Raw genomic sequence first — 26,813 nt, 5'->3', positions numbered from 1 at the left:
CCTAGGTTTTCTTCTGGGTTTTTATGGTTTTAGGTCTAACATTTAAGTTTTTAATCCATCTCGAATTAATTTTTGTATAAGGTGTAAGGAAGGGATCCAGTTTCAGCTTTCTACATATGGCTAGCCAGTTTTCCCAGCACCATTTGTTGAATAGGGAATCCTTTCCCCATTTCTTGTTTTTGTCAGGTTTGTCAAAGATCAGATAGTTGTAGATGTGTGGTATTATTTCTGAGGGCTCTGTTCTGTTCCATTGGTGCTATTCACAATAGCAAAGAGTTGAAACCAACCCAAATGTCCAACAATGATAGACTGGATTAAGAAAATGTGGCACATATACACCATGGAATACTATGTAGTGATAAAAAATGATGAGTTCATGTCCTTTGTAAGGACGTGGATGAAGCTGGAAACCATCATTCTCAGCAAACTATCGCAAGGACAGAAAACCAAACACCACATGTTCTCACTCATAGGTGGGAAATGAACAATGAGAACACTTGGACACAGGGTGAGGGACATCACACACCAGGGCCTGTTGTGGGGTAGGGCGAGGGGAGAGGGATAGCATTAGGAGATATACCTAATGTAAATGACGAGTTAATGGGTGCAGCACACCCACATGGCACATGTATACATATGTAACAAACCTGCATGTTGTGCACATATACACTAGAACCTAAAGTATAATTTAAAAAAATGTGTGTGTGTGTGTGTGTGTGTGTGTGTGTGTGTGTGTATATATATATATATGCAGCAACATGGATGCAGCTGCAGGCCATTATCCTGAGTGAATTAAAACAGAAACAGAAAACCAAAGACTGCATGTTCCTACTTATAAATGGGAGTTAAACAATGGATACACATGGCCATAAAGATGGAAACAACAGACACTGGGTACTCCAAAAGGGAAGAGGGAGAAAGGGGAACAAAGACTGAAAAAGTACCCATTGGTACTGTGTGCACTGTTTGGGTGATGGGTTCAATAGAAGCCCAAACTCCAGCCTTGCGCAATATATCCGTGTGACAAACCTACAAATGTAACCCCCTGAATCTAAAATAATAAAATAATTTTTTAAAAACACACAAAAAAGAAAAAGACACTAGATTGTGACTGAGAGTGAGTTGTCCCAGGCCAAATCAGAATGGCCTAGACATTGCCCTGAGGGTGGGGCAGGTGAGAATTAGAAATGCTGATGCCTGGAGTACACACAAGCCCCCAGCTGTGGCTTGTTGTCTTATCTTCAAGTCCTGGGAGGAAGTGCCTTCAGGTGAGTTCTGATTCAGACTTCCTCTTCCTCAGATACAGCATGAGGTAGGCAGGTCAGAGCAACTGGAAAAATAAAAATATTAGAAAAGAAAGATATCTGGACCTGCCAGCCAGGCATGCTCCCACCCCTGGGAAGCTTGGGGAAGGAGGTGGATGCTCTTTCTTCATTTCCCATCATGGCACATGGGGCTCCTCACATGCTGAGCAGGTGGCATGAGAGGTATGGAGTTAGAGTCAGGTACAGAGGGAGTTATGGTGGGAATCCCCAGAAGCTCAAGTGGGAACTCAACTGCCTTGGAAAAACAAGATGTGCTTATGATGTGTATCATATCCCTGGATTGGTTTATTTGAAGAAACGTGGATGGAAGGTGGACAATCAGTCAGGGATGATAAAGAAATCCAGCACCTCTTACCCACGTGTCCCCTGAAAATCTTACCAATATGAGAATGAATTTGTTGGTGACCATAGAGACATCTATGAAGACATCAAGGACTTGGAAAAGTAAGAGGAATAAAAAAATCCAGGGTTTCCAGGTGGCATAAATGTAGCATGGGACTAATTTCTAGCCTAGGTATAGAGAAAACAATAGTAATACAGGTAGTGAATGACATTCAATATTCAAATAATATTTGATGATTAATCAGGCAGATGGTGCAGAAGTTTTCAGAACTTGGTGAAGATTGCTAGGGTTCCAATTCTAACTCAGATACTATAGTGAGTTGAAATATGTCCCTTAGAAAGGTATGTTAGGATATGTTCCTCACCCCTGGTACCTGTGAATGTGGATGTTATTTGAATATAGGGACTTTGCAGATGTAATTAAGGTGAGGTCATATTAGATTAGGGTGGACCCTAAATCCAATGACCAGGGTCCTTACAAGAAGAGGGAAATTTGGACACAGAGACACAGAGGAGACACAGGGAAGAATGCCGTGGGAAGGCAGAGGGAGCAGACTAGAGTGACGCTGCTGCAAACCCAAGAATGCCAAGGATTGTTGGCAGCAGCCAGAAGCTAGGAGAGATGTGGAACAGATTCTCCCCGAGAGCCTCTAGAAGGAATCAGCCTTGATTTTTGACTTCTGGCCTCCTGAATTGTGAGAGATGAAATTTCTGTTGTTTTAAGCTGTCCAATTTGTAGTAATTTGTTACAGCAGCCCTAAGAAATTAATACAGATACTACTGGCTGTGTGACCTTAAGAAAATGCACTGGGGTTACCTCTCTGTTTCTTCATCTGTAAAATGGAGATAGTAACTGTATCCACTTTATACAGTTGTTGTGAGGATTAGATGAGTTTTTACATGTAAAGTGCTTAAGCAGTGCCTGACAGATGGTAAACACACAATAGATTAGCAAATATTCTTCTTTAGTCACTTCAATTTAGTAAAGATTTTTTTGAGCAACTAAATATGTGGCGGACCCTATATGTAAGTTATTTCATTTGATTCTTGTAACAGTCCTGTGAACCTCTTCTTATCCCATTTTGCAGTTAAGAAAACTAAGGCTCAGAGTATTAACTTGTTTTGAGAAAGCAGACGAGCTGCAACCTTGACTGAGCCTTTGGCTCTGTTCTGTCAGGTCTTCTATTCCACAAAATCACAGGCATCTCAGTGTATACTGGGGAGTGGACAAGGAAGGGTGCAAACCTTTGTTGATGATTATTTTGCACTGGGAAGACTTGCCTAATGCCTCTCTGCATATAACACTTGAAGGAAAGTATTTGCTGGCTTGAAAGCAAGAGGATAAACTTGAGAAAAAGAAGAGGAAAATGTAATTTTCTAGATAATGCTCCTCCAGCATACACCAGTCAAACTAGTGCCCCTAGTATTTGTGGTGTGTTCGTTTTCTCTCTTTTTTCTGGCTCTGGGAGGGAAGTTGTGTCTTTGAGCAAGAATCTTCAGGAAGTCTGAGGGTCCTGAAAAGTGTTGGATGGATGGTTTAAACCCCCCAAAAGTGAACAAGCTACATGTATGAACTCAGGTAACATAGACACACAGAAGAAATAATTGGCAGCCTGTATAAATAGATTTGGTTTTTGACAGCCAACAGCAGGTGACAGTTATTTTGGAGAAATTATGAGTGTTGGAGAGAAATTAAAGCCTTGAAATATATGAAACGATTTTTGTGTAGTGGTTTTGTGAGGGACACTAGCCATTCACAAATTATCACATTTCTCTGCCTTTCTGTCAAGTACTGAACAAGAAGAAATTAATTTATCCCAGTACTTGGCATTTAGAAAGTGCTGTGTGATGGTTTGTGGTTGATTCAAGTAAACAGGGGAGGTTTTAGTGGGGCATAAGAAAAAACTTAACAGCTGTGAAATTAAAACATAAATTAACTGCAGAGATAGGCCATGAGGGTGCCTTAGCTAGATTTTCAGAAGGTAAATATGCATTTGTCTGGCTCTCGCTAGGTCTTAAAACTCAATTGGCAGCACTTTGGGAGGCCGAGGCTGGCGGATCACGAGATCAGGAGATCGAGACCACGGTGAAACCCCGTCTCTACTAAAAATACAAAAAAATTAGCCGGGCGTGGTGGCGGGCACCTGTAGTCCCAGCTACTCGGAGAGGCTGAGGCAGGAGAATGGCGTGAACCTGGGAGGCGGAGCTTGCAGTGAGCCGAGATTGCGCCACTGCACTCCAGCCTGGGCGACAGAGCGAGACTCCGTCTCAAAAAAAAAAAAAAACAAAAAACAAAAAAAAACAAAACTCAATTGGTTGCTTATTCATTACTCTAGGTACATAGTAGATCTTTGTAACAATAAGTTAGACATTTGTATAATTTTATTCCTTGAAGAAACCTTAGAAATCAGCTCTTATATTTGCATTTCTCTGCCTGCAGTTGAAGAGATGAGCTTGACTGTCTCTCGAGGTCTCTCCCAGCCCTGGAATCCCAGGCTTCCTTCCAGACTATGCTGTGACGGGGCAGATCTGTGAGATACATCCCAGTCATGGTGACAAGGGGCGACTTGACAGTGTGGCCCCACACTTCAGGTGTCTGTGGAAGTCAGGCTGTGAAGTAAGGAGACCAGTTCCATGAGGGATTTGGGGCACCATTTCATGAGTTTATTACCCTTCTTTTTTGCCAAATAGCCCTGAGGAAGGTAGTCATCAAATCGAGAATGGCTAAAATGAGGAATAGAGAAGATGGAAATTATAATAACTTCAAATAAAAGCAAGCCAGCTGATGTGATTAAAAAGCCCTGTATATACAGTGGGGGGAAAATGATAATCAGACCAAAGCAGTCATAAGAGAGAACAGTGATCAAGATGGGAGACAATGTTATCTAAATATTAAATTAAAAATAAATAAGATAGATGAGGAAAAGAATGAGTAACAGTTGTAACAGGAGTGTGAAACTGTGTTCATGCTGCAGGGCTGGTTGAGAAGAGAAAAAGAAAGACATACCAGTATTCAGGCAGCATGTTGGGGATAGGAGTAAGGGGTGCATTCCCTCCTATAGTGTCTGGTGCTGTTCTATTAGCAAAGCATTTGGAGACTCTCATCAACCCACCACCCCTTCTGATATTTTCCCCAGTCCCTCTAAGGATAACACATTCGGCCCCCCAGAATCACACGGGCTGGGACGCTTAGGGAACCCTTCTTCCCGAGAGCAGGAGTCATGCTGGATTTCCCAGGACCATGCCCTCACAGTTGGGCCTCATTTATCTGGTCTTGAGCAGCAGGTTGATTCTGTTTTCTGACTTCTGCATGTGTCACATTGTGCTTCTTACTTTCCCAGAGGTTTTCCTTAAGAATACCACTTGATTTTGTCTCCACGATCTTCAGGTGACTTGGTACCTTATCTTTATCAGCTGGTTTCATTTCGCTGTTTCCTGCAGCATGTCTTTTGGGGTTAGGAATGCCCGTGCCTTCCAGGACCTCAAGAGAAAAATCTCTATACCACACACTGGAGACTCCCCTAGCCCCACCGAGAGACACTGATGTTGGGAGAACAAGAAATATTTCTATTTGTTTTTCCACTTGACATTTCTAAGTTTGTTTCCACAGTTTTCAAGTATTTGTACAACATTTCATGGGTTAGAGAATATTTGTGCATCTGTTGTCGCATCTGAACCTTATAATCACCCTGAAAGATGTTTTTATTATTCTCACTTCAACGATTAAAAAAGAAGAAGGTTGAGAGAAGGAAAATAATTTGCTCAAGTCCCCTCGGTAGTCTACATCCTCTACCCTAAAGTTCTGTTTTGGGCTATGGCAGGAGAGAATTGCGTGGCAGGTCCTGGGCTTGCTGGGAGAGACCCAGTGGGTCTTGAGCAGGAGGCGAGGCACATGGATGTAGACTCGGGAAACCTTGAGGGTGACTGGAGACCTTTCACAGCCTCTGCAATCCTAAAGTCAGCAGGCAGTCCCCGTGGAGATGAGGGGCATTAGAGGTAGAATGCTAATACCTGGGGGAATGTGGCTGTTTTAGTCAGGATTCTCCAGTGAAACAGAACCAATAGGATATATGTGTGTGTGTGTGTGTGTGTGTGTGTGCATGCTCGCACGTATTACATTTATGTATAGGTACACATACTTAATATATACATACACATGTAAGAAATAGTTAAGGAATTGGCTCACATGATTATGGAGGCTGAGAAGTTCCAAGATCTGCAGCTAGGAAGGTGGAGACCCAGGAATGTTAATATATGGTTCCAGTCTGAGTCTGAAGACCTGAGAACCAGGAGAGCTGATGGTGTGAGTTTCAGTCTGCACATTGGCAGGCTTGAGACCCAAGAAGAGCCTGACCTGGCTGGAAAAGACCAATGTCCCAGCTCAAAGCAATCAGGCAGGAGGCATTCCCTCTTACTCAACCTGTTTGTTCTATTCAGGTCTTCAGTTGGATTATTGGATGAGGCCAGGGATGATGACAGAGTAAGATGAGGTCTCATGGCCAGAGACTGAAAGAGGGAATAAAGGATGAGAACTTGAAGACAACATAATTGATTCTAGTCAGGCCCCAAAAATGTGAGATCATGAAGAAAAATCATGTGACTGCCCAGATTTTCTTTTTTTTTTTTTTGAGACGGAGTCTCGCTCTGTCGCCCAGGCTGGAGTGCAGTGGCGCAATCTCGGCTCACTGCAAGCTCCGCCTCCCGGGTTCACGCCATTCTCCTGCCTCAGCCTTTCCGAGTAGCTGGGACTACAGGCGCCCGCCACCACGCCCGGCTAATTTTTTGTATTTTTAGTAGAGACGGGGTTTCACCGTGGTCTCGATCTCCTGACCTCGTGATCCGCCCGCCTCGGCCTCCCAAAGTGCTAGGATTACAAGCATGAGCCACCGCGCCCGGCCAACTGCCCAGATTTTCATAAAATGCTTCTTGAAAAGTATACAATATGGAAAGCAGAGCTTAAAAACAAGTATGAGTGCAAAGGAACAACCATTACTGAGAGAACTGAAACCCTGAATGCATTAGACTTATGGAAAAGGCTGAAGATGAGAGAAAAAGGGGTGTGAAGGAAAAGAGAGTTGGCACATGGCAAGGGGAAAATCTCAATCCCATTTTTCTAACTGTCTTGGTTTTTTTCTTCTCAAGTAGAGAACTGATCTTCAAATTAGAAACACTAGAACATATGTGATTTTAAAAAACTGAAGTTCAAAACCAAGAGGAAAAAGGAAGGTATTCCTCACTACCGTGTGTCCAGGCCTGAATCACTGGCTTCTGGGTTCCTGAAAAATATGATTGCAAAATAGTGATTGGTCATCTTTTGCAAAATCATGAGGGGTGGAGAAGAAACAAAAAGATTGCAAAAATAAAATATTGCACTTTTTAGAAAGGGGGCAAACCTGGATCAGGAATTACCAAGTAGTGAATTTGTCATTGCTCCTGGGCAGAATTCTAGAAGAGATCATTAAGCAGATGGTCTGTGAGAACTTGGAAAAGGAAATCATGATCACTGAGAGCCAGTCCTTAAAAACCAGTTACACAAGTATGTTCAGGAAATCTGCCTTACAGCAGTTGCACAAATTAGCTTTGAGCATTTGAGTAGACTACAGTGTGAACCAGCAATGAGATGTTACAACAGAAGAAAAAAAACATGATCAGGGATGCTTTGCTAAAAATTCAGTTCTAGGGCATAGAAAATATTTATCCAAATATACTCTGTGCTGTTCAGATCCGTTACAAATGAGTTCAGTTCTGTGAACTGCATTTTAAGATAGTCACTGGCAAGTTGGAATACGTACGGAAAAAGTTAAGAGAAGATGGAACTCATATTTATTGAGCAAGCAACTTAACATGTGTTGGGCATTGTGTAAAATGTGGTATGTGTGTTTTAATGCTTAAAACAATACCATGAAGAAGCCATTAATATGCCTATTTTAGATGAGGAAATGAAGGATTATGTAACTGAGTTTTTTGCCTCAGGCCAACGGCTAGAAGATGGCAAAGCTAAGACTTGAACCTGGATCTTTCTCATCCCCAAACCCATGCTCTTTCCACAGTGCAAACCTGTCAGAGAAATAAGGGACTTGGAAAATGAGCCAGTTGAGAAACTATTGAAGGAAGAAGTAATTCACTTTAAAAATGAAAGGAGTGCAGAGGAGTCGGGGAGCGGGGAGGGCATCAGGAAGAATAGCTAATGCATGCTGGGCTTAATACCTAGGTGATGGGTTGATAGGTGCAGCAAATCACCATGGCACACATTTACCTATGTAACAAAACCTGTCCATCCTGCACGTGTACCCTGGAACTTAAACTTAAAAAAGAAAGGAGTAAATATAAACATGATGTTGTTTCCATATATTAAAATGTTGGCCATTTGGAAGAGGACTAGCCTTGTTCTCTGAGATCCCTAAGGATGGAACTAGAGCAGTAGTGTGGCAGTAATTAGAGCAGTTCACATTTATTAAGCATTTGCTATAAGCTGACCCGTCCGCACATACTCATTCTTTAAACCTTACTAGCATGAGTGAGGTACAGCACAGTGATCATGCCTGTTTCACAGGTGAAGAACAAGAAGGAGGTTGAGATAATGACCAGGGTGTCCCAGCTAGTAAGTGGCAAAGCTTAGGCTGAAATCCAGGTCTGTCCCCCTCAGGGCCAGTGTTCTCAGCCATTTTCCTCCACTGCATTCCTGTTGGCAGAATTCCAATCAACATGAGGGAAAATTTCCAGATAACTAGAACCTCTTAAAAAGGGATCAGATACTTTGTTAGAGAGTGAATTGCCTATCAGTGATGAATCCTGACAGACAGAGATGCTGGCTTGTATCCAGGCCTTATGACCCCACAGGTTTCTTTCTACTCTAAATTGTTGTTGTTGTTGTTCTATGATCTTAAGAGAAGTGAGTTTACCTATAGATGAATAGTTTGCGAAGGGGGATATTGGTGGTGAGTCTAGTTGTTTTTAAAATCACGTTGTCAACCTAAATTCCAGCATGATGATAAACCCAAAATCCAGTTTCTTCCAGATAATGTTTTTCTTTCAGTCATTTATGGTAAGTCTGTGGACATATGATGAATCTGCAGAAAGGTTTATTACTGTATAAAAGCATAGCAGTTCTGTTAGTAAGTAAAAATTATAATGCTATACATATTTTGAAATAAAAGTAAGAAATTTTAGGGCCAGCTATGGTGGCTCACACCTATAATCCCAGCTACTCAGGAAGCTGAAGCACAAGAGTCACTTGAACCTGGGAGACAGAGGTTGCAGTGAGCCAAGATTTCACCAAGAAAAAAAGAGCGAGAGAGAGAGAGAAAAGAAATTTAAAGGAGAAGAAATTTTAGGAAAGTTGAAGGGGGAATAAAACCTTATAAAACCTTATTAACATTATATGAACTACTTTGGTATCCTACTCTTTATAATTATAGTGAAAGTTGGGAAAATTGACTAAGGCACGTTTGGGAAGCAGGATTATCAGAACTAGGCTAGACTGACTTAAGGGTAAAGATGAAGAGGAAAGAAAAAGGGAAATCTTTCCTATTCTCTTGAGCACTCACCTTCCTCTACTCTCCCCCAATTTCTACCACCCCCACGATCACAGTGCTTAAGAAAACCAAGTAATGGAGAAATAAGGGTTCTTGGAATGTATTTCTTGATCTGGAAATTTGGACCCAAGAGACCTTAATTTGCTGATTTATTAGTTTGTTGATGAATGAGGTCGCATGGAAAAACTTTCTGCCTCTTGGTTATGTTGGTGGAAACTTTTCTAAGCTTTAACTAGCTGACTTTTTGGTTAGCTAGAGATTATTTACTTTTAATAACAACACGCTAAGTTTCTGAAATCAGATATAGCAGAGCAGTCTCCAGAGAGCTGTGATCCAAAGGCAGTGGCTGCATCCATGTACAGTTCTCATCAGATTTTCTGAAAAGATGCTTTATCTGTTAAGGTTAAGTTAACCTTGGCTTACTGCCGTTCCTCTGTTCCTTCCACGTCTCTGTGTCTTGTGGGCATGCCAGTTTGCATTCAAATCTGCTGTATCAGTTTTAAATCCAGTTCTCAGTCCTTAGGGTATTACATAAGAATAAGTTGATTAAAGAATCCAAGAAGTTTTACGTATGATGCTGAGCTAACTGGATCTGACTTCCTTGGGGAAAATGAATAGCCAGGCAGATCACATTATAGATGAGCATTAGCGACAGCTGGAACACCTCCCTCCCTTCTAAGCAGGCAACGAACCTCCCATGTGCCAATCACTGTGCTGGCACTGGGGATACCAAGATATGTTCCTTGTTCCTTCAAGGAGCACATGTAAAAACTTCATAGTGTGAGATATGTGCTATGGCAATGTTGAGCCCCAGGGTATTCAGCAACTCAGACTGCTGAAGGAAAGGGAGGGGAAGGCTGCTCTGAACCAAGTCTTGGCGGCCTCCAAAGGTGTTTACAGCAGCTGCAGAATTGGGAAGATGCACACACCTAGTTCTGCAGGCCTGTGTAGGTCAGGAATCTGCAGGGAGATGACCGTGGAAAGGTAGGTACACCATGCTAAGGAGTTTGGACTTTATCCTAAAAGCAGTAGGAAGCCTTTGAATGGCTTTAAGAGGAAAATGATGGGATGTAATTTGTCTTTTTTAAAAATAACACTTTGCTAGCAATGTAGAGAATGGGTTGACAATAGGTGAGTTAGGAAGCAGAGCAGCACATTGTTTAGAGGATGTTGTAAAAATCCAGGTGAAAAATGAGAACTCTAGATGATCATTTTTCCTTGGAGTTGAAGAGAAAAACATAAATCAGAGACATACTAGGGAATGAGTCTGCAAGGAACTTGCTCATGAGTGATGGATATTGGGGAACAATGGAGGAAGCTGTTGAGAATGACACCTGGGTTTCTAGCTTGAATAGGTATGATGTCCCCTTATCAAGATGGGACTTGGAGAATTATGGGGAATATGATAAATTCGCTCGGGGGTATGAGGAATTTGAGAAGCATGAGAACCATTCAGGAGGAGATGTCCAGGAAGGTTGGCTGAATGGGCCTGGAACTCAGGCAGGAGATGCTGAGATACAATTGTAGATTTGTCCCTTTGATGTTAGGAAGACAGTTTGACATCATTAGAAGGATAGGGGACTGGAAACCACACTAAACAGCCTCTATTTCAGAACCATTTAGAGATGATAGACATGTGGGATGTACTGAAATGCCTGCTAGCTGAGTTTAGCAGGGAAACTGCAGTCCCCAAGGTGAACTTGGGCATTTTCACAGTATTGTTTTCCTCTCTGTGCCCACCTTTCTTTTGAACTTTCCTCCCAGGCTTCTTGGGGTCCTGTGGCAAGAATCTCAGTTACTAGGCTGTTTAGAGGCTATATCAGTAAGGGGATGTAAGATGGCATTTTACTAACTATTCTACCTCCTCAATAACTCTTGGAAGGGTTACTATTAATAGTCCCATTGTACAGATAACAAAACTGAGCCTCTGAGGGGTGACATAGCTTATTTTTTAGTAAGTGGCAAAGTTGTAGATGAAGTTGTAGACTCTAAATCCCATTCTCTTTCTTCTGCACAGCACAGACCTACACTAAAACAAATCAGGCCTGTTAAATCCTTGAACGAAAGCCATCAGTGTTGTTAGTGGTGAAAAATGTTTTGTGGAAATGATGTGGCCTCTTAGGTGCTACCAAGAGCAATACTCTCCTTGGACTGCCCAAAACTAATTCCACTGATGCACCCGCTCCAACTCCCTGCACCGACCCCACAGCAGTCAGACCTGGAGGCTCTGGGGGGGCCCTGTCCTAAGCCATCTTAAGATGCAGCCTCTAGGGCCTTGCTTATAATTTTCCCCCTTTCTCCAGCCTCCCCTTGTCCCTACCTCAGCCCACCCCAAGCAGCCAGAATGATCCTTTAGTTTAAAGCATAAGCAAGTTAGTCCTCTGCTCAAAAGCTGATGGCTTCTCATCTCACGTAGAATATAAGCCACGACCTTCAAAGACTTCTACATTTTGGCCTCTGGCTGCATCTATGGCCTTATTGCTGACCATACTCACTCCACTTGAACCACACTCTGTTGAGCCTCCCTGGGTGTTCCTTGAATTCTTTTAACACCTTCTGAACACTGCAGGGCTTGTAAACTTGCTATTCCCACTCCCTGCTGTGGTTTGGCCCAGGTATCTCAGTGACTGGCTCCCTTACCCCATTCGGGTCTCGGCCTCTCAGTGAGACCTCCCTGGCTACCCTGTCTAAAATAGCCCCCATCATGCTCCATCCCTTAGTCTGCCTTATTTTTCTTCATAGCACTTATTTTATATTTGCTTATTGGCATTGTCTATGTGTAAGCTCCATGAGTTCAGGGGCTTTTTCTGTCCTGTTCCTGTTGTGTCCCTGGCTGCTGGGATAGTGCCTAGCCCACAGTGTGCACTCAGTGGCATTGGTTGAATCATGGAATGAACACATGGATGCTGTCGTCCAGGCAGAGAGGGGACAGAGAGTGGGATCACTATCACCAAAGGAACTAGGAGTATCTTAGTCCCTCCCAATGTGGTAAACATTGCTGGTTCCCTAAGTCTCTGCATTTGGGGATAATTGTAAACAGGCATCAGAAAACGTGTATGCATCTTTCTGGGTAAGAAGCAGGTTTGTTGCTCTGATAAGGATGGGAATGATTTTTCCTTCTAACACACAAGTTACAGGGACAGATTTGCCACCTCAGGAGATGGTTAACAATAGTGTCGGTTCCATGTCCTACCCCTACCCACTCTACCAAATCTGAAAGTCACAGTGTTAGTGTTTGTGGAATCTGTTGAAAGTGCCTCCTGCCTTGTGACTTTTTGATCCCGAAGGAAGAAGACTTTCTGTAATAACTTGGTTCTCATGAGCTGTGCTTCAGAGTGTCCTTAAACAGAGCTTTCCTGGTTGGAGATTTGAACCTAAGGCCATTTTCAGTGCATTTTTCTGTTGTTCTTCCTTTAGGATCTTCTATGTCTCTCATGATTCCCAAGACTTGAAGATCTTCAGCTATATCGCTCGAGATGGTGCCAGCAATATCTTCAGGTGTAACGTCTTTAAATCCAAGAAGAAGGTAAAGAGGCAGTTGCCATCCATCTGCTATTTTCCTCTAATGGATCCAGAGCACCCCCAACATTGGCCCGTCTCCCTGTTGTCATGCTGACATGGGGCAACTATCTCAGTAGTCTGTCATTGCTCCTATATAATGGAATTCTCTTTTAGCATCATCTGAACTTTGTACTTAGTTACATACAGATAATTGGAAAGGGATTGACCGTTGACTACCTGCTCTGGGATGAGAGCAGTTAAATAGCACCAGGAGTGATGCTAACCTTAGCCTTGGGGTAGGAAAAAAGCGTTGTCATTTACTAAGGAGACCCTTCATCATAATTCTGTATATTGATTAGTGGGCTACAAAATATGAATACACATGGAGTACAGTTTAGACTCAGTGTGTGATATTGATTATCCTGGGTGATTATTTGTTATGGCAACCTTGATACTCAAGTAAATGCAACTTTGAGGATTCTGAAGAGGCATTCTTTATATTAATGTCATTCCCCCAGGAGTCTAACACACACAACTGGGGTTTTAGAAGCCTAGAATCTAGCCCCGCCTCTCACTGGAACCCTGAGTGACATTGTGTAGGTCTCAGTGTTCTCATCTATAAAATGAAAAGAATCATCAAAATCAGCATTTCCTAAATGTGTTCTGTAAAACATTTATCAGCCAAAATGTTTCATGTTAAAACTACCTGATTTAAGTTGCTGAGAAGGTCTGATGTTAAAGAACATGTTGTTTAACCCAGAATTTCCCAAACTAATTTCACAATGGAACCATATTTTTTCCGTGTAATATGTGTTAATATCCTGGGAACTGTTTTTCTGCAGAAGAGATTTTGGAAAACACTGTATTTGTGCCCCTAAGGACCCTACTCAGTCCACCATTCTAGAAACAAACTACTAAGCCTGGCTTTCTACGAGAACTTAATTTTATGCATCTTTTGTCTTCAGGCCTCTTTAGTAGATGTTTAGGTACTTTGTCAAGTACCTTGTCAATAACACTTTGCCAGGGTCCAGATTTACTGATAAGTGTCCTATTCCCTACCCTAGCTCCACAAAGAGAATTATGCTTTGTTAACTTAGCCTCTTCCTCTATGGAGATTTGTGCCCTTGCCCACCCTGTTCCAGGCTTTTTAAATGCAAATCATGGAGTTGGATGAAAAGTGCTACAACTGGAAAGATGGCAGGAATAGAAGAGTAACTTGCCAGACTTCACATCTAGATAATAGTATAGCTGAGAGGGAAAAAACATAAATGAGGCTAAGTCAAGCTGCATTAAAGAACTGATAGAAAGGGGAGTAGGAAGAGGGAGAGAAAGAAAAGCCATAAGCACTGGAGATGAGAAAGTTTAGGGTTTGGGAGAGTGAAAGGCTCGTATGTGGCCTTGTGTAGGGGACCTGGGGAGGAGAGAAAAGGAAATACAAAATGTCCCTGATGGTCATGAATTGGATCGTCTGTAATGTTCTGACAGATGCAACAAAAGACTGGAATTCCCTTTTAATTCATTTTGAGTATTTGACTGTGCTTCTGACTTTAGTTTCGTGCAAAGACTGGACCACGTGGACCTTGGAATTTATTAGAGTTACAAATAACACATTATCATTTGCCAGATTCTTTAATAGTTAATCTTATTTTATCCTTATAACACATCTGTAAAGAAGGTAAGACATGTAATTTTCGCTTCCCAATTTTACAGATGAATAAACTGAGGCTCAGAGAGATTAAATGACTTGCCTGAGTTCTCATGAATAGGCACTGGCTAGAATAGAACCAGGGAGACATGCAGGACAAAAGAATTTTGAGCAGGAAACCTAGGTAAGAGGACCATTATATTGTATTTGCCTTGCCATCAGATCTAACATAGCAATACAGACGCAGTGGGGGCATCCACTTCTGACAAAACCTGAGTTTAAGAGCAGTGCCCACTTGGAACTTTGATCTTGAAGTGAAGCACAGAATGGAGTTCTCATTATCCGTGAAAAGGAGTAGTCATCTGGTTCCCTATCATGTCAATTTTTTTCCATGTCTCATAGCTCTTACAGTGAATTCTGATCTCTAGCTCTTCTGTTTCCTATACCCCTTTCATCCTCACCTACTGAGACCCTAGCTCTTCATAGAGTTGGTTCTCAGGCCCTTTCCTGGCCTGGAGCCATGCAGCTGAGGGGATTGTTTCCAGTCAGCCTGGGCGTTGAGCCCCATTGCTGCTGAGGTGTAGGTGGGAAGGCTGGTTTCCAAGCTAAGAAAGAGAAGTGAATTGTTCAGCGAAGGATGCAGAACTGGGGAGGGCTGGGGAACACATCTGCAAGGTTTTGCTTGCCCTTCTGCTTAGCCTCCGAACATGGTGATTTACCTTTTTTGTAAAGCACTTCTAATGTCAAGAGATAATACTTAACTTGGGAAGGAGTTTTAACTGGCAAATCAGGAATGCTTCAGAAGTAGCGGGCGGGGGGAAAGGACTATAGAGGACATGTATGTTGCAGAGATGTTGCTGGGTCGTTGGAAGTCAATAGGGAGGCCTCTTGACTGGAAGCCCGCAGATGTGGGTGTTCTCCAGAGCCCTCGTGTTGGTCATAGTGTAGAAAAACCTTGTCTGAGACCCTTGTTATGTTGGGACTTTGGTTACTGCTGTTTCATGTCACATCATGTCCCCTGCGTATATGCCCATGGCATGTTTCTCATGACCTCTAATGGGGTGTCATCATCACCCTACAGTTCACATGGGGAAAGAGTTACCTCCTCTGTTGGTTGAGAGTACGGGTCAGGTGTCTCAGCTTTCCTGGTTGAGGGCCTCCCTCGACCTTGCTCTCTGCACAGCTATTACTCTGTACCTATGGATCTTCCTTGGGCCACTCACACAGATAGCCAGTGTGGCTCCCACCTTGGGAGTTGTATCCTTGAGCTAAGTTTTTTTTCAAGTGGGCTTTCACCAGAAGCTAGATAGCAAAATATTGCAGGAATATAACATGATACCTGCTATTCTTCTATACTCTAGATTATCTAAGTTCCAGCCTCATATTACATCAGATAATAATATTTAACCTGTTTTGATTAGTTGCTATATGGCTGAGACTGTTCAAAGCTCTCTATGTGAATGATCTAATTTTATTCCCTCACCTACCCTGTGAGGTAGGTGCTGTTATGCTCTTCATTTTATAGGTGGGAAAATGGGGCCTTAAGGTACATAATGTGTGTAAAGACTCAATAAGTAATGGAGTCAGAACTGAACCTAGAGGGTCTGACTGTGGAGCTCACACTCTTACCCACTCCATTATACTATTGTTGTTGGCTCATGAGGAACTTACTTAACTCAGAAGTTGCTTTGTTTTCCAAGACCCATTTGTAACTGGGTTCTGCTGTAATTATTACATGGGTATGAAGAGCTCCTTAACTCTGAATGGCCCAAATCACTTTAACATAGATTTTCCTTTTTTCCTCATAATATCCTTGTATGGTTAATATTGACTCAATTTTGCACTTGAAGAAAGAAAAGGCCCAGGGAAGTAAATCACCCTTAGTCACACAGTGAATCAATGATGCCGCTGAGATTAGAAACAGGCTTCCTCCTTCCCAGGCCAGGACTTTGAGTGCTAAACCCTATTACACAAAACTCATATGAAAGATACATGAGCCTTTCTGGACTTGAGTTTTCTCTAGCCATCAAATAAGATGAAAGGCATCTCAGGAGTGCTGACTGTTGTGTGTGAAGTGACATGATCTTTAAGGAACAAATTCTCTATGACTGGGAAGGATTGTCAGGATTGTGGTGGAGGGACCCTAGCACTCTTCAGACCCATGCTAGAAAGGAGGGATGGGAGTGGGTCTTTTCCTCACTGTGAGCAGCCAGTGGAGATGCTTGCTAATAACATGGGCATTTCTTGTTTCCCCTCCTTGGGGGATATAATGATAGTATTCATTTGCAAGGCCTTTTGCCTCTCGAGAAGACTCTTGCATGGTCTCTTGACCTCTCCCGTGGAGTGGATGTCATCCTCCTGTCATTTTCTCCTAGCCCTAGGAGTATATGGCTGTCTGCCCTGATTACCAGTGACTGCACTTATTAATGCATCAGTGCGTGAAGTGCTGGTGATTAACAGGAGCTGCAGGCGTCTGCCCATTATCTTCACGGGCAGCTCCTTGAAATAATTTTGCCTGCAATCACAGCTCAATTGGTTTGGGTTAGGAGAAATAATTTCCTCCTATAATGCTGTCACTATCAAATTGGGGGCCACAGCTGTGAAGTTGAACTGTCCTTTAGGGGTTACAATGGATTTTGAATGATGATGACAGCCATGTGCTAAAGAATAAGTCACTTGCCTGGTCAAACTTACGAGATGAAAGATAGGAAAGTTCTAAAGTTAGGGAAAGAGTCTGTTTTTTATACTTCAGGTTGAGTTGGGAAGTCAAAATGCAGGAATCATGGGTCTCAGAACTCATCTAGTCTGAATCACTGTCTTTGTGGATGAGAAAATCAATACTGAGAAATGTGAATTAACTGTCCACAGTCACCCAGTTGGTTCTGACAGCACTGAGATTGTAACTCAGACTTCTTTTCTCTAGGGTACTATGTTTCATGGACTAGCAGAGTAGAAGGAAAAACACAGGTATCTGTTGGAAACTTTAGGATGCAGTATGTCCTGTCAATGTAGAAAATCACACCTGCTTTGAAACTAAACTTTCCTTATACTGAGCAATATTCTGATGTCCAAGGCATCACCTCAACCAAATTATATAATCAAAGCCACTAAATAATGTGTTGGACAAAAACCTAACCCATCTACCATTTCAGAGCCTTAGTACTGTAGATCCTACTGTATGTAGAAGTCCAAATATAAATGTATTTTCATGCTTTGGCATTGTAAATTCCATAGATTAAGATCATTTGATAGATATAAGCTGAATCTTTTACTAAGATTTGCCCCCTACCCAAAAAAATACATTAAAGAAACATGATATTCAGTTCTATTTTTGTTGAGATTCTGTGGCAGTTAAGGTCAAGATAAGGACATTATCTTGTATTGCTGTGATAGATGACAATTATAAATCTGTGAGCTGTCCCACAGCTGACCTCATGGACTTCAGTTCTCTAAAATTCAGAACCACTTGTCAGTCAAATTTGAGTGCCCAAGAGAGATGGGGGAGAGGGGGAGTGGAGGAGGGGACAGGGGAATAGTAAACTAGACCATTAAAGAACCTTACTTGCAAGATGTGTGCCCCCATTCTTCTCATTTCTCATCTTATTATTGTCATTGTCATCATCATCTTCATCTGGTATTTTGTACTAATACTCTCTACTTGCTTATCTGATGACTCTTAATCCTCTTTGTAAGTTGTAAAGTAAAGAGAGAGCGGCCGGGCGCGGTGGCTCACGCCTGTAATCCCAGCACTTTGGGAGGCCAAGGTGGGCGGATCACGAGGTCAGGAGATCGAGACCATCCAGGTTAACACACTGAAACCCCGTCTCTACTAAAAACACAAAAAAATTAGCCGGGCGTGGTGGCGGGCGCCTGTAGTCCCAGCTACTTGGGAGGCTGAGGCAGGAGAATGGCGTGAACCTGGGGGGCGGAGCTTGCAGTGAGCTGAGATTGCACTACTGCACTCTGGCCTGGGTGAAAGAGCAAGACCCCGTCTCAAAAAAAAAAAAAAAAGAGAGAGCTTCTTCCAGGACAGTGAAATTCAGAACAGTGCCCAAGATTATTTATCAAATCAGCTACAGAATGTGACTAATAAGAACCATTCTTTACATGCATATGGCACTTAAAGATTCCCAAATTTTATAGGACCAACCAACTACAAAGTCATTAAGAAAGAGAATAGAAAATAAAATCATGGTCTATGGCCATACCACCTTGAATGTGTCTGATCTCATTAGCTAAGCAGGGTTGGGTCTCGTGTGTACTTTGATGGGAGAAAATAAAATCATGATTGACTATAATTTTTCTATGGGCCAGTGAGGTACAGGAATCAACCTTTTGATTTATGTCTTCCTAAAGCTACCACTGTCGGCTTTTGTTTGCTTTTGGGTGTACAGCCCACAGTGATTGTGAATATAGTGTTATTTTCATGACCATTGCCACGGTTCATCAAATGTTGACTCCTGCTAGGTATGAAGTTGATACCCACATTAGGTGTGCTGAGGAGAACAGCTGTTCATTGCATTTGGACTTAACTTTGGTTCTGACTTGAGGGATGTCCTAGGGTTGTGGGAGAAGGAGCTGTGTCAGCGTGAAAAGATGGGTGGTTTGAAGAAACATTGCTGTGTGTATAAGGTAAGTGTATACAGTTTTAAGCTTCCTTTCCAGCTGTATTTTCACAAAATTGCCTGTAATTGACACTCCCATGAGCAGGCTCTCCATCTGGAGCTAAGAGCCACTCTGAGGTTAGACATCCCTTTCCAGCTTTGAAAACATCAAAGCAACCATATCCAGCCTAATCTTGACAATGAAGAGCCCACAAATGCTTTTGGGCTGCTAATAGAAAATGGCTTTTGGACAAGAAGATTTGATCCGTGTGGCAAAGCACTTTTAGGGGCTTGTGTAAAACTAAACTGGATTTGTACAGAAATAATGCAGTATAATGATGCTTTTTTAAAAAAATCTAGTAAATTCCAGAGAATGGCCAGATTTTGGAACTCAAAAAGGCTGCCTTCTCAATGTTCCACTTGTTTACTCTTTGTACCTCACTGCCTTCGATCTTTAAACCTCCGCTTTAGTCTCCAAAGGCCTGTATGTCGTCATGAGGTGGTAGCAACTGCTTCACTGTGATCTAGAAGACCCACAGACAAACATTCATAAAAACTTCTGGAAAGGATTCTTTTTAAAGCTGCTGTTTACCACAGTTCTCCCTCTTGGGTGCAGACATGGCTAATTAATGATAAAATCCCAGCGTGAGTGATTCTTGCATTTCAGGGTTGAAGGCAGAACCAGTTTTCTTGCCCAGCAGGCCAGAAGGTGGGGTAACTAAGTGGGGTAGGCCTAGCAGGCAGGAGCCAGCATGGCTGTGCAGAGAGCACATGGTGAAGACACAGCCCCTGCCAGGCACAGGCTGCCTCTACTGACCACCTTCAAGTAATCACCTCCCTAACGAGGTCCCCATATAGAATCCTCTAAAAGTAGACTTTTTAATGGTGAAGCAAGGAAAGCCTAAAAGGTCAAAGGACATCAGAACTCACATAGCCACTTATGAGTACAGTGAACTGTTTAGCCCCTTCTGACTCCTGGAGTGGTAGATAGGAAGGGCAATTCTTTTATGTGTATGTATGTAGTCATTCTGTAAAACAGTTAGAGTAGCTTGATTATGTGTTCCAGTGCAGAGGGCTCTTTATAAAACGTGCTACCATGTCTTTTTACTGTGAATAGAAATATAGCCTTCACATTAAAGGAGTAAAATAAAGGATAAATTAAACCATTTAATTTATTAATTTAATTATTAAACCGTTTACCACTCAGTAAGATCTAGAACTCTTAATGCAACAATTTCCTCACATATAGAAACTATCATACTAGCTCAGACCAAAGATCCACTTGGCTCAGGAATTTTCCTCTGCTGCTATGGTGGAGGCTATGCTATCTGATGCACAGCCTTTTGGATGTTAGCATACGTACGCAAGAGGTGATTCCCTAATGATAAAAATAGTTCCACCTTTCCTGCACTGCTTTTTCTTTTCTGTCTTAATTGCCTCTTGGTGCAGTGAATTCCATAGTCAGGATAAAACATTTCTTGAGCATTTATTGTATGCCAGGCACTGTGGTAGGTGCTATCATATATTCAGTTTTTCAGTGCAGTTACAGAAATACTATAGAGAACAACTGATGGAGGGAGGATAGGAAGGAAATGGGAGGCTGAAGGATGGGATGCCCTTTCCAGCATGGGGAAGGCAGGACCAGTAAACTTAAAGTCTGCATTTTCTACTTTTTCAGGAGAATCAGGTAGAGGCTAAGGTCAGCTGCTGATCCTAGTAAAAAATATTAGTAAAATGTAAAAATGAAGTGTTATCAATATTAAGCATTAAAACCAGCCCACTTCCTTACAGCCACTTTGGGCTTATAGATGGTTGAACATGTGAGTATGTTCCACATGTTTGTCCTTGATAAAGGTGGCAGAATAGAGATTTGAGCTGGAGTCTACATTCTTAAGATGCTCAGTTCTGAGCATATCCCATCATCCATTGTCATCTTGTGATGACTGAGAAATACAGGTCCTCTGTGAAGTCATTCTCCCACCACCTTTATCCTGTTATTTAAATCTGAGGGATTCCTTCCAACGATAAATTTAGAAATTTGATTCCTACCCCTGTCTAATCCCATAGATCAGGGACATTTGTTTGAGGATCTTTAAATTTTTAGTATCATCTTAAAAGCTGGTTAAAGGAAGTATCTGTGATTTACAGAGATGATGGAATTTGTAAAACGTCCTCCTTAGGAAAACCTGAGATGTTATAGGAACAAACTCAGTAGTGAATTTAGAATTTTCTGTATAACTGTATTTTAAAGGGGGAAGCTGGGTCTGTACCCTGGGAATGATACCGATGGGAAAAGACTAACTCAGTCTTTGCAGATATTTATTCAGTATGAGGTATCTGGGTTAATTCATGTAAGAGAAGAAAGTAATGGAATTAAACACTTAATCTCTACATATCATTTGGACTTAACCATATTTTATTGTTACAACCTAAAACATTTACCTTTTTTACCTTTTGTAAAGATACCTGGGGGAGCAAAATAGCCCAAGAGTCAGAGAAGAAAGTAGAGGAAGGTTTCTGTATAGTGGACACTGGGTATACGTGGTAGGCAGAATAAAGTCATACCTAAGGTTTAGTAAACTAGTAATGAGCTTTGCTGTAGACGATTAACCATAGGCAGTCTGCTCTTACTCTCATAAAAGGAATAGGAACCAAAAAATCTCAAGGCCCAGGGGAATAACACTTTCGGATGTAGGAGCCTTTACTTCTCCCTTTTCACCTGAGAGTTAAGCTTCCTGGCACAGCCTCCTAAGCACAGCACAACTTGATGGCTAAAGGAAATGTAGAAAGCTGGAGTGTTCCTGGCCCACATTTGTTAGGGACTGTGTTTTCTAAATCACACCTTTTTGTGTGTTTTGGGAGTGGGAAGTGTAGGGGCTTCTTGCTTAGGACTGATGCCTACTGCTTCTCAACTTCCTGTGCAGATAGAACAGTCATCTTACATACTGCAAGCCTATGGTATGAGAAGGGGCCTAAGCCTGCCCTGTGGACACAGGAGGAAATTAAGGGTAGACATAGAAAACAGAGGTTCTGATTCACCAGTGGGTGATGGTGGACCCCACAGAAGTTACCCATCTCCTCGTGCTTCCCTTAAGGTTCTTATCTCCCAGAAGTGTCAGGCTATGTCAGGTGAGAGACCAATGGAGAATATCCCTGGAGTTAGTCTAAAGGCTAAGAAAGGTTAGAGCTGTAAAACAATTACTTCTAGGAGTAGATTTGAACTGAGGAATATAAGGAGCAGTAGAGTTGACTGAGATCTCAAATTGACATGTAGATAATAATTAGTCAAGATGCCTTTTCACATTAATATGGATGCTCTGGCCTGAAATAAGCAGAAGGAACATAGAAATGACTCCAGGCTTGAGGAAAAGCAATTTTAGAAGTTATACCCAGCAGAGAATGGACTACAGCAGTTGTTCCATACACAGGGTTCCAAGGTCCCTAGGAGTTCATGAAGATAGTAATAAGAAAGATGAGCTCATTGTAATATGAGCTTCATTTATGCATTTCATATTACAATTAGCTCATCTTTTTTATTACTACCTTCAACAAGGCCTTCCAGACTTATCAAAACAATGGATATCAGTTATGTAATGTAATACCAGCTACCTCATGCTGATGAAAAGCCCTACTTGATTGCTGCCATTACCTGAGGTGGGGCGGGGGAGGTGGATGTGATTGATGGACTATATGGTGTCAACAGGTGGCCATGGCTGACCTGAAGTCAGATCATCCAAAACACAATGAATGTTAGACTTGAGTATAGGGTGACAATCACAATTAGATTAAATTGTAGCCCATGGTGGTGGGATGCTTGAGGCCCACTGAAGTAAGAGAAGCAGTGTGCTGAGCCCTTCCCAGCCTGAGCTCTGAAACTCTAAATAAACCACATCACTCATTTCTGTCCTTGAAAGAAGGCAAAAGCTGACATCATCAAACCATAATCAGTTATCCACCTTTGAGGCCATGCCCTGGAACCCCTGCATGTGGCTCTTCCTCACAGCCTGCATGGGTGGCCTAAGACTCTACACAGGAACAGTCTTCTTTGTCCTCTCTCTCCTCTCCTAGTTAAGCGGTAGAATACTGGGAACTAGGGTCAAGTTCCCTTCTGGGGCTCTTAAAGCAAGAGATTAAATACCAAAACAAAAGAAAGGAAGGAGCCACAGAACAGACCCAAGCACGTGAGGTGTTTGGAGTAAGTCTGGGAAAGTCTCACCTTAGATTTAGTTGGCTGCCAACTAGTAGTGCTCCAGAGGAGCTGGGTGCTGAGCTTCCATTGGTTTCTGCTGTTTAGGCTGTGGCTTCCAAGCCTCATGTTACCACTGCCGTCGGTCTGCAGGAGCTCCGGGGAAACTCAACATTTGCAGCACCATTCAAAAAAGGAAAAAATGATCGCTGAGTTCCTCTTAGTTTGATGGACCCATTGAACATTTGATCATGGCTGGCAAAAGATTCTGAAGCATATTGACTACTTGTGTTACACATGGGAGGGAAGAATTGGGGCTAAGTCCATAACTGGCATATTTGCTATCTGTCCTTTCAGTTGACTGATTGTTTCAGAACTGTGGTGACAGTTTCTGTTTTCTGGAGTATTTCAGAAAGGGGAGATGTCTTTGCACTCATTTGTATGTGCATATCTGAATAACTTTAGATTTTTCTGTCTCTTTCTTTGGCTGCTTCATGAGTTTCTGTCCACATGCCTCTTGTGCATCCTCACCCACCCTGTTCTTCTCCTTTCTCCTTCCCAGAGCCAAGCTATGAGAATCGTTCGGACGGTGGGGCAGGCCTTTGAAGTCTGCCACAAGCTGAGCCTGCAGCACACGCAGCAGAATGCAGATGGCCAGGAAGATGGAGAGAGTGAGGGGAACAGCAACAGCTCAGGGGACCCAGGTAGGCACTGCGGCTTCCGTGGATGTGGGTGGGGAGGCAGTGCACACAGTAGGCTCCGGTGGATCACTGCCCTGACCGCCAGGCTGTGAACTCATTTTAAGAAACATTTTATTTTTTCCGTTTCTCTCTAAATTCTAGATTCTCTTTAAGGAACACATATTACTTTTATAACAGAAATTAAAGATGTTTAAATTATTAAATGAAGAAGTATTTAAACTGGATATCAGGGACAGACAGAGCTGCTATACTACCAAATCTGACTTCAAAGAAATTTTCAGTAAAAAAGCACCCCCATAAAACAAATTAGAAAGAACATAAATTTATAATTACCTAGTTTGTTTTATTAAATTTCTAACTTCTGTAGTTCTATAAGCCCTCAATATGGATAGTGTTTTAATATCCCCAACTTTCAAGCCTCATTAAAAGTCAGGAAGGAGGCTGGGTGCAGTGGCTCAAGTCTGTTAATCCTAGCACTTTGGGAGACTGAGATGAGCAGATCACTTGAGCCCAGGAGTTCAAGACTAGCCTGGCCAGCATGGCAAATCCCTGCCATGTTGCCTTTATTTTCTACTAAAAATACAAAAATTAGCCAGGTGTGGTGGTACACGCCTATAGTCCCAGCTACTTGGAAGGCTGGGGCAGGAGAATTGCTTGAACCCAGGAGGCAGAAGTTGCAGTGAGCCAAGATTGTGCCACCACACTCCAGCCTGGGCTACAGAGCTAGGCTGCCTCAAAAAAAAAAAAAGTCAGGAAGGAGACAATAAATGTGAAAAAAATGAAGTATGAGCAAGAAAAAGAGCAGGTAAAAAAAAAATTGTTTATGTTAATTTTTAACATGGGAAACCCAAGAAAATAAACTGAGAACTATTAGAAATAATAAGAGAATTCAGCTAGAAGGTCAAAGTTCAATAACACATACAGATGTATCTGTGATTTTCATATATTCCAAGAACAGCTGGTTAGAAGTCATAGTGGAGGAAAAAAAATCCATTAAAATAACAATTAAAAAAATAAGATACTTATGAATAATCACAATAAAAATGTGTTTGTTTCCTATGAAAAAATCTTAAACAAATGGAAAGGCATGCCATATTCTTGGATGGGAAAGCTCAACATCATAAAAATGTTAATTCTCTCTTTATCTATAAATTTAACATGACAATACAGATTTCTGACAGCAAAAGAGACACCACAGTAAGCTACAGTATTCAAAACTCATGGGATATAGCTAAAGCAGCGCTCAGAGGAAAATTCAAAGTTTCAGTTATTTACATTAACAGATGACAAATCATGATAGTCAAATGAATTAAGCATCCCACTCAAAAAGTTAAAAAACAACAAAAGAAACCCTAGTCTGCAAATGGCAGCATTGCAAAGTGGCTCAGAGAGAAGACCCTTGCTTTGCATTGTAGCTGCACCAGTCACCGCCTGTGTGATCTTGGGCAAGTTCCATAACCTCTCTGTGCTTTAGTTTACTCTTCTGAAAAATAGAAATAGTAGTACTGTGTACTTCAGAATTATTGTCATAATTAGATAAACTGATACTTTTAAAATGCTGAGCCTGGTGCTTGGCACAGAGTATGCACCACATACATGTCTGCTATTATTATTTTTAAGTAAATATGTGAAAATTTAAAAAAACAAGAATGGAAAAAATTCTGGAAAAGATGAATGATAGCTGAGGAGGAGTGGCTTTCTGGTAAAACTGTACTTATAATAGGTAAAACTCATGTTCAAATAAGTGCCTGAATGGATCAGAATAGAAATGCATATACAGACCCAGATGTGTTTGCAAATTTAGCATATGATAGAGGGGGAATCCCTATGGAGAAAAATATGGAAATCCTTATTAAATTTGAAAATTCGTATGCCTTTTGACCCCCAAATTTCCTTCAAATTCTCTTCTAAGAATTAATCCTAACGGTAGACCCATACAGACAGGTGTGAAATGATTTCTATATAAGGTTACATAGCAAAGAATTTGTTATAGAACCAAAAGATCAGAAACCGCAAGAGGGAACTTTTTTTTTTTTTTTTTTTTTTTGAGACAGAATCTGGCTCTTTTGCCCAGGCTGGAGTTCATTGGTGCTATCTCGGCTCACTGCAAGAAGCTCCGCCTCCCGGGTTCACACCATTTTCCTGCCTCAGCCTCCCGAGTAGCTGGGACTACAGGTGCCCGCCACCGTGCCCGGCTAATTTTAAGAGGGAACTTTTAAATAAATTACAATACAATATGGTACGAATAATGGAATACTGCACAACTATTAAGAAGAATGAGTTAGTTCTCTATGAACTGATTTAAAGCCATCTTCAAGATATTTTGCTTACTTAAAAAAGTCAAAGTTTAGAATTGTGAATAAAGGAAAAAAATAGAATTGTGGGTATGACGTGCTACCAATTGTATTAAAAATGCATAGATTTAAATGTGTGTGTATATGTAGGTATATATGTATGCACATGCATGCACACACACACACATTTCTTATGCATGGAGTATCTCCAGAATAGTACACAAGAAACTGGTAACTGTGGTTCATCCTGGGAAAAGGAACTGGGTGGCTGAGGTGGCAGGAAGATTGACTTTTCACTGTACTTTTATAGCCTTTATACTTTGGATATATATTAGTTATAAATCTTGAAAACGTGACATTATTTTCATCCTAGTGCTCAGTTTCTATGTGACTAGAGGGAACTACTTTACTTCTCTTTTGGCTTACTCATTTCTATGAAGTAGTAACATTCTCTTGCTAATGACAGCATCTCAGTGATCTTGACTCATAAAATATTATCACACAGATGGAGCCTTGCATTTTGTCATGTACCCTTGGCCAGTCTCAGTTTTAGCAGGCCATAGTACTAATGTGATGTAAACCTTAAAATTTTTCCATCTCTGTGATCTAGGGCTTAGAGATAAAACAGAGAGATAGAGGTAGACTTTTGCGAATATTTTATGTATCTCTGCTGGTCAATT

At 41.7% G+C, this 26,813-nt stretch overlaps 1 protein-coding gene across 5 annotated transcripts in view; it reads left to right on the top strand.

Moving 5' to 3' along the window:
• LOC116473317 (uncharacterized protein C1orf226) overlaps window positions 1-26,813 on the top strand; it is a 312,082-nt gene that overhangs the window by 248,281 nt on the left and 36,988 nt on the right. For 4 of the 5 annotated variants that reach the window (XM_058441986.1, XM_032161143.2, XM_058441988.1 and 1 more), the window contains 2 exons: window positions 12,620-12,728; window positions 23,701-23,842. In XM_058441986.1, the coding sequence (XP_058297969.1) occupies window positions 12,620-12,728; window positions 23,701-23,842 (251 nt within the window). Of the gene's footprint in view, window positions 1-10,167; window positions 10,187-12,619; window positions 12,729-23,700; window positions 23,843-26,813 lie in introns of those variants that run through there. The other variant, XM_058441989.1, reaches the window with a different exon arrangement.

This window comes from Hylobates moloch, unplaced genomic scaffold, assembly GCF_009828535.3.
Source record: "Hylobates moloch isolate HMO894 unplaced genomic scaffold, HMol_V3 SCAFFOLD_8, whole genome shotgun sequence".
In the NCBI taxonomy this organism is placed as follows: Eukaryota; Metazoa; Chordata; class Mammalia; order Primates; family Hylobatidae; genus Hylobates; species Hylobates moloch.
This window is presented reverse-complemented; position numbering and strand designations above follow the sequence as displayed.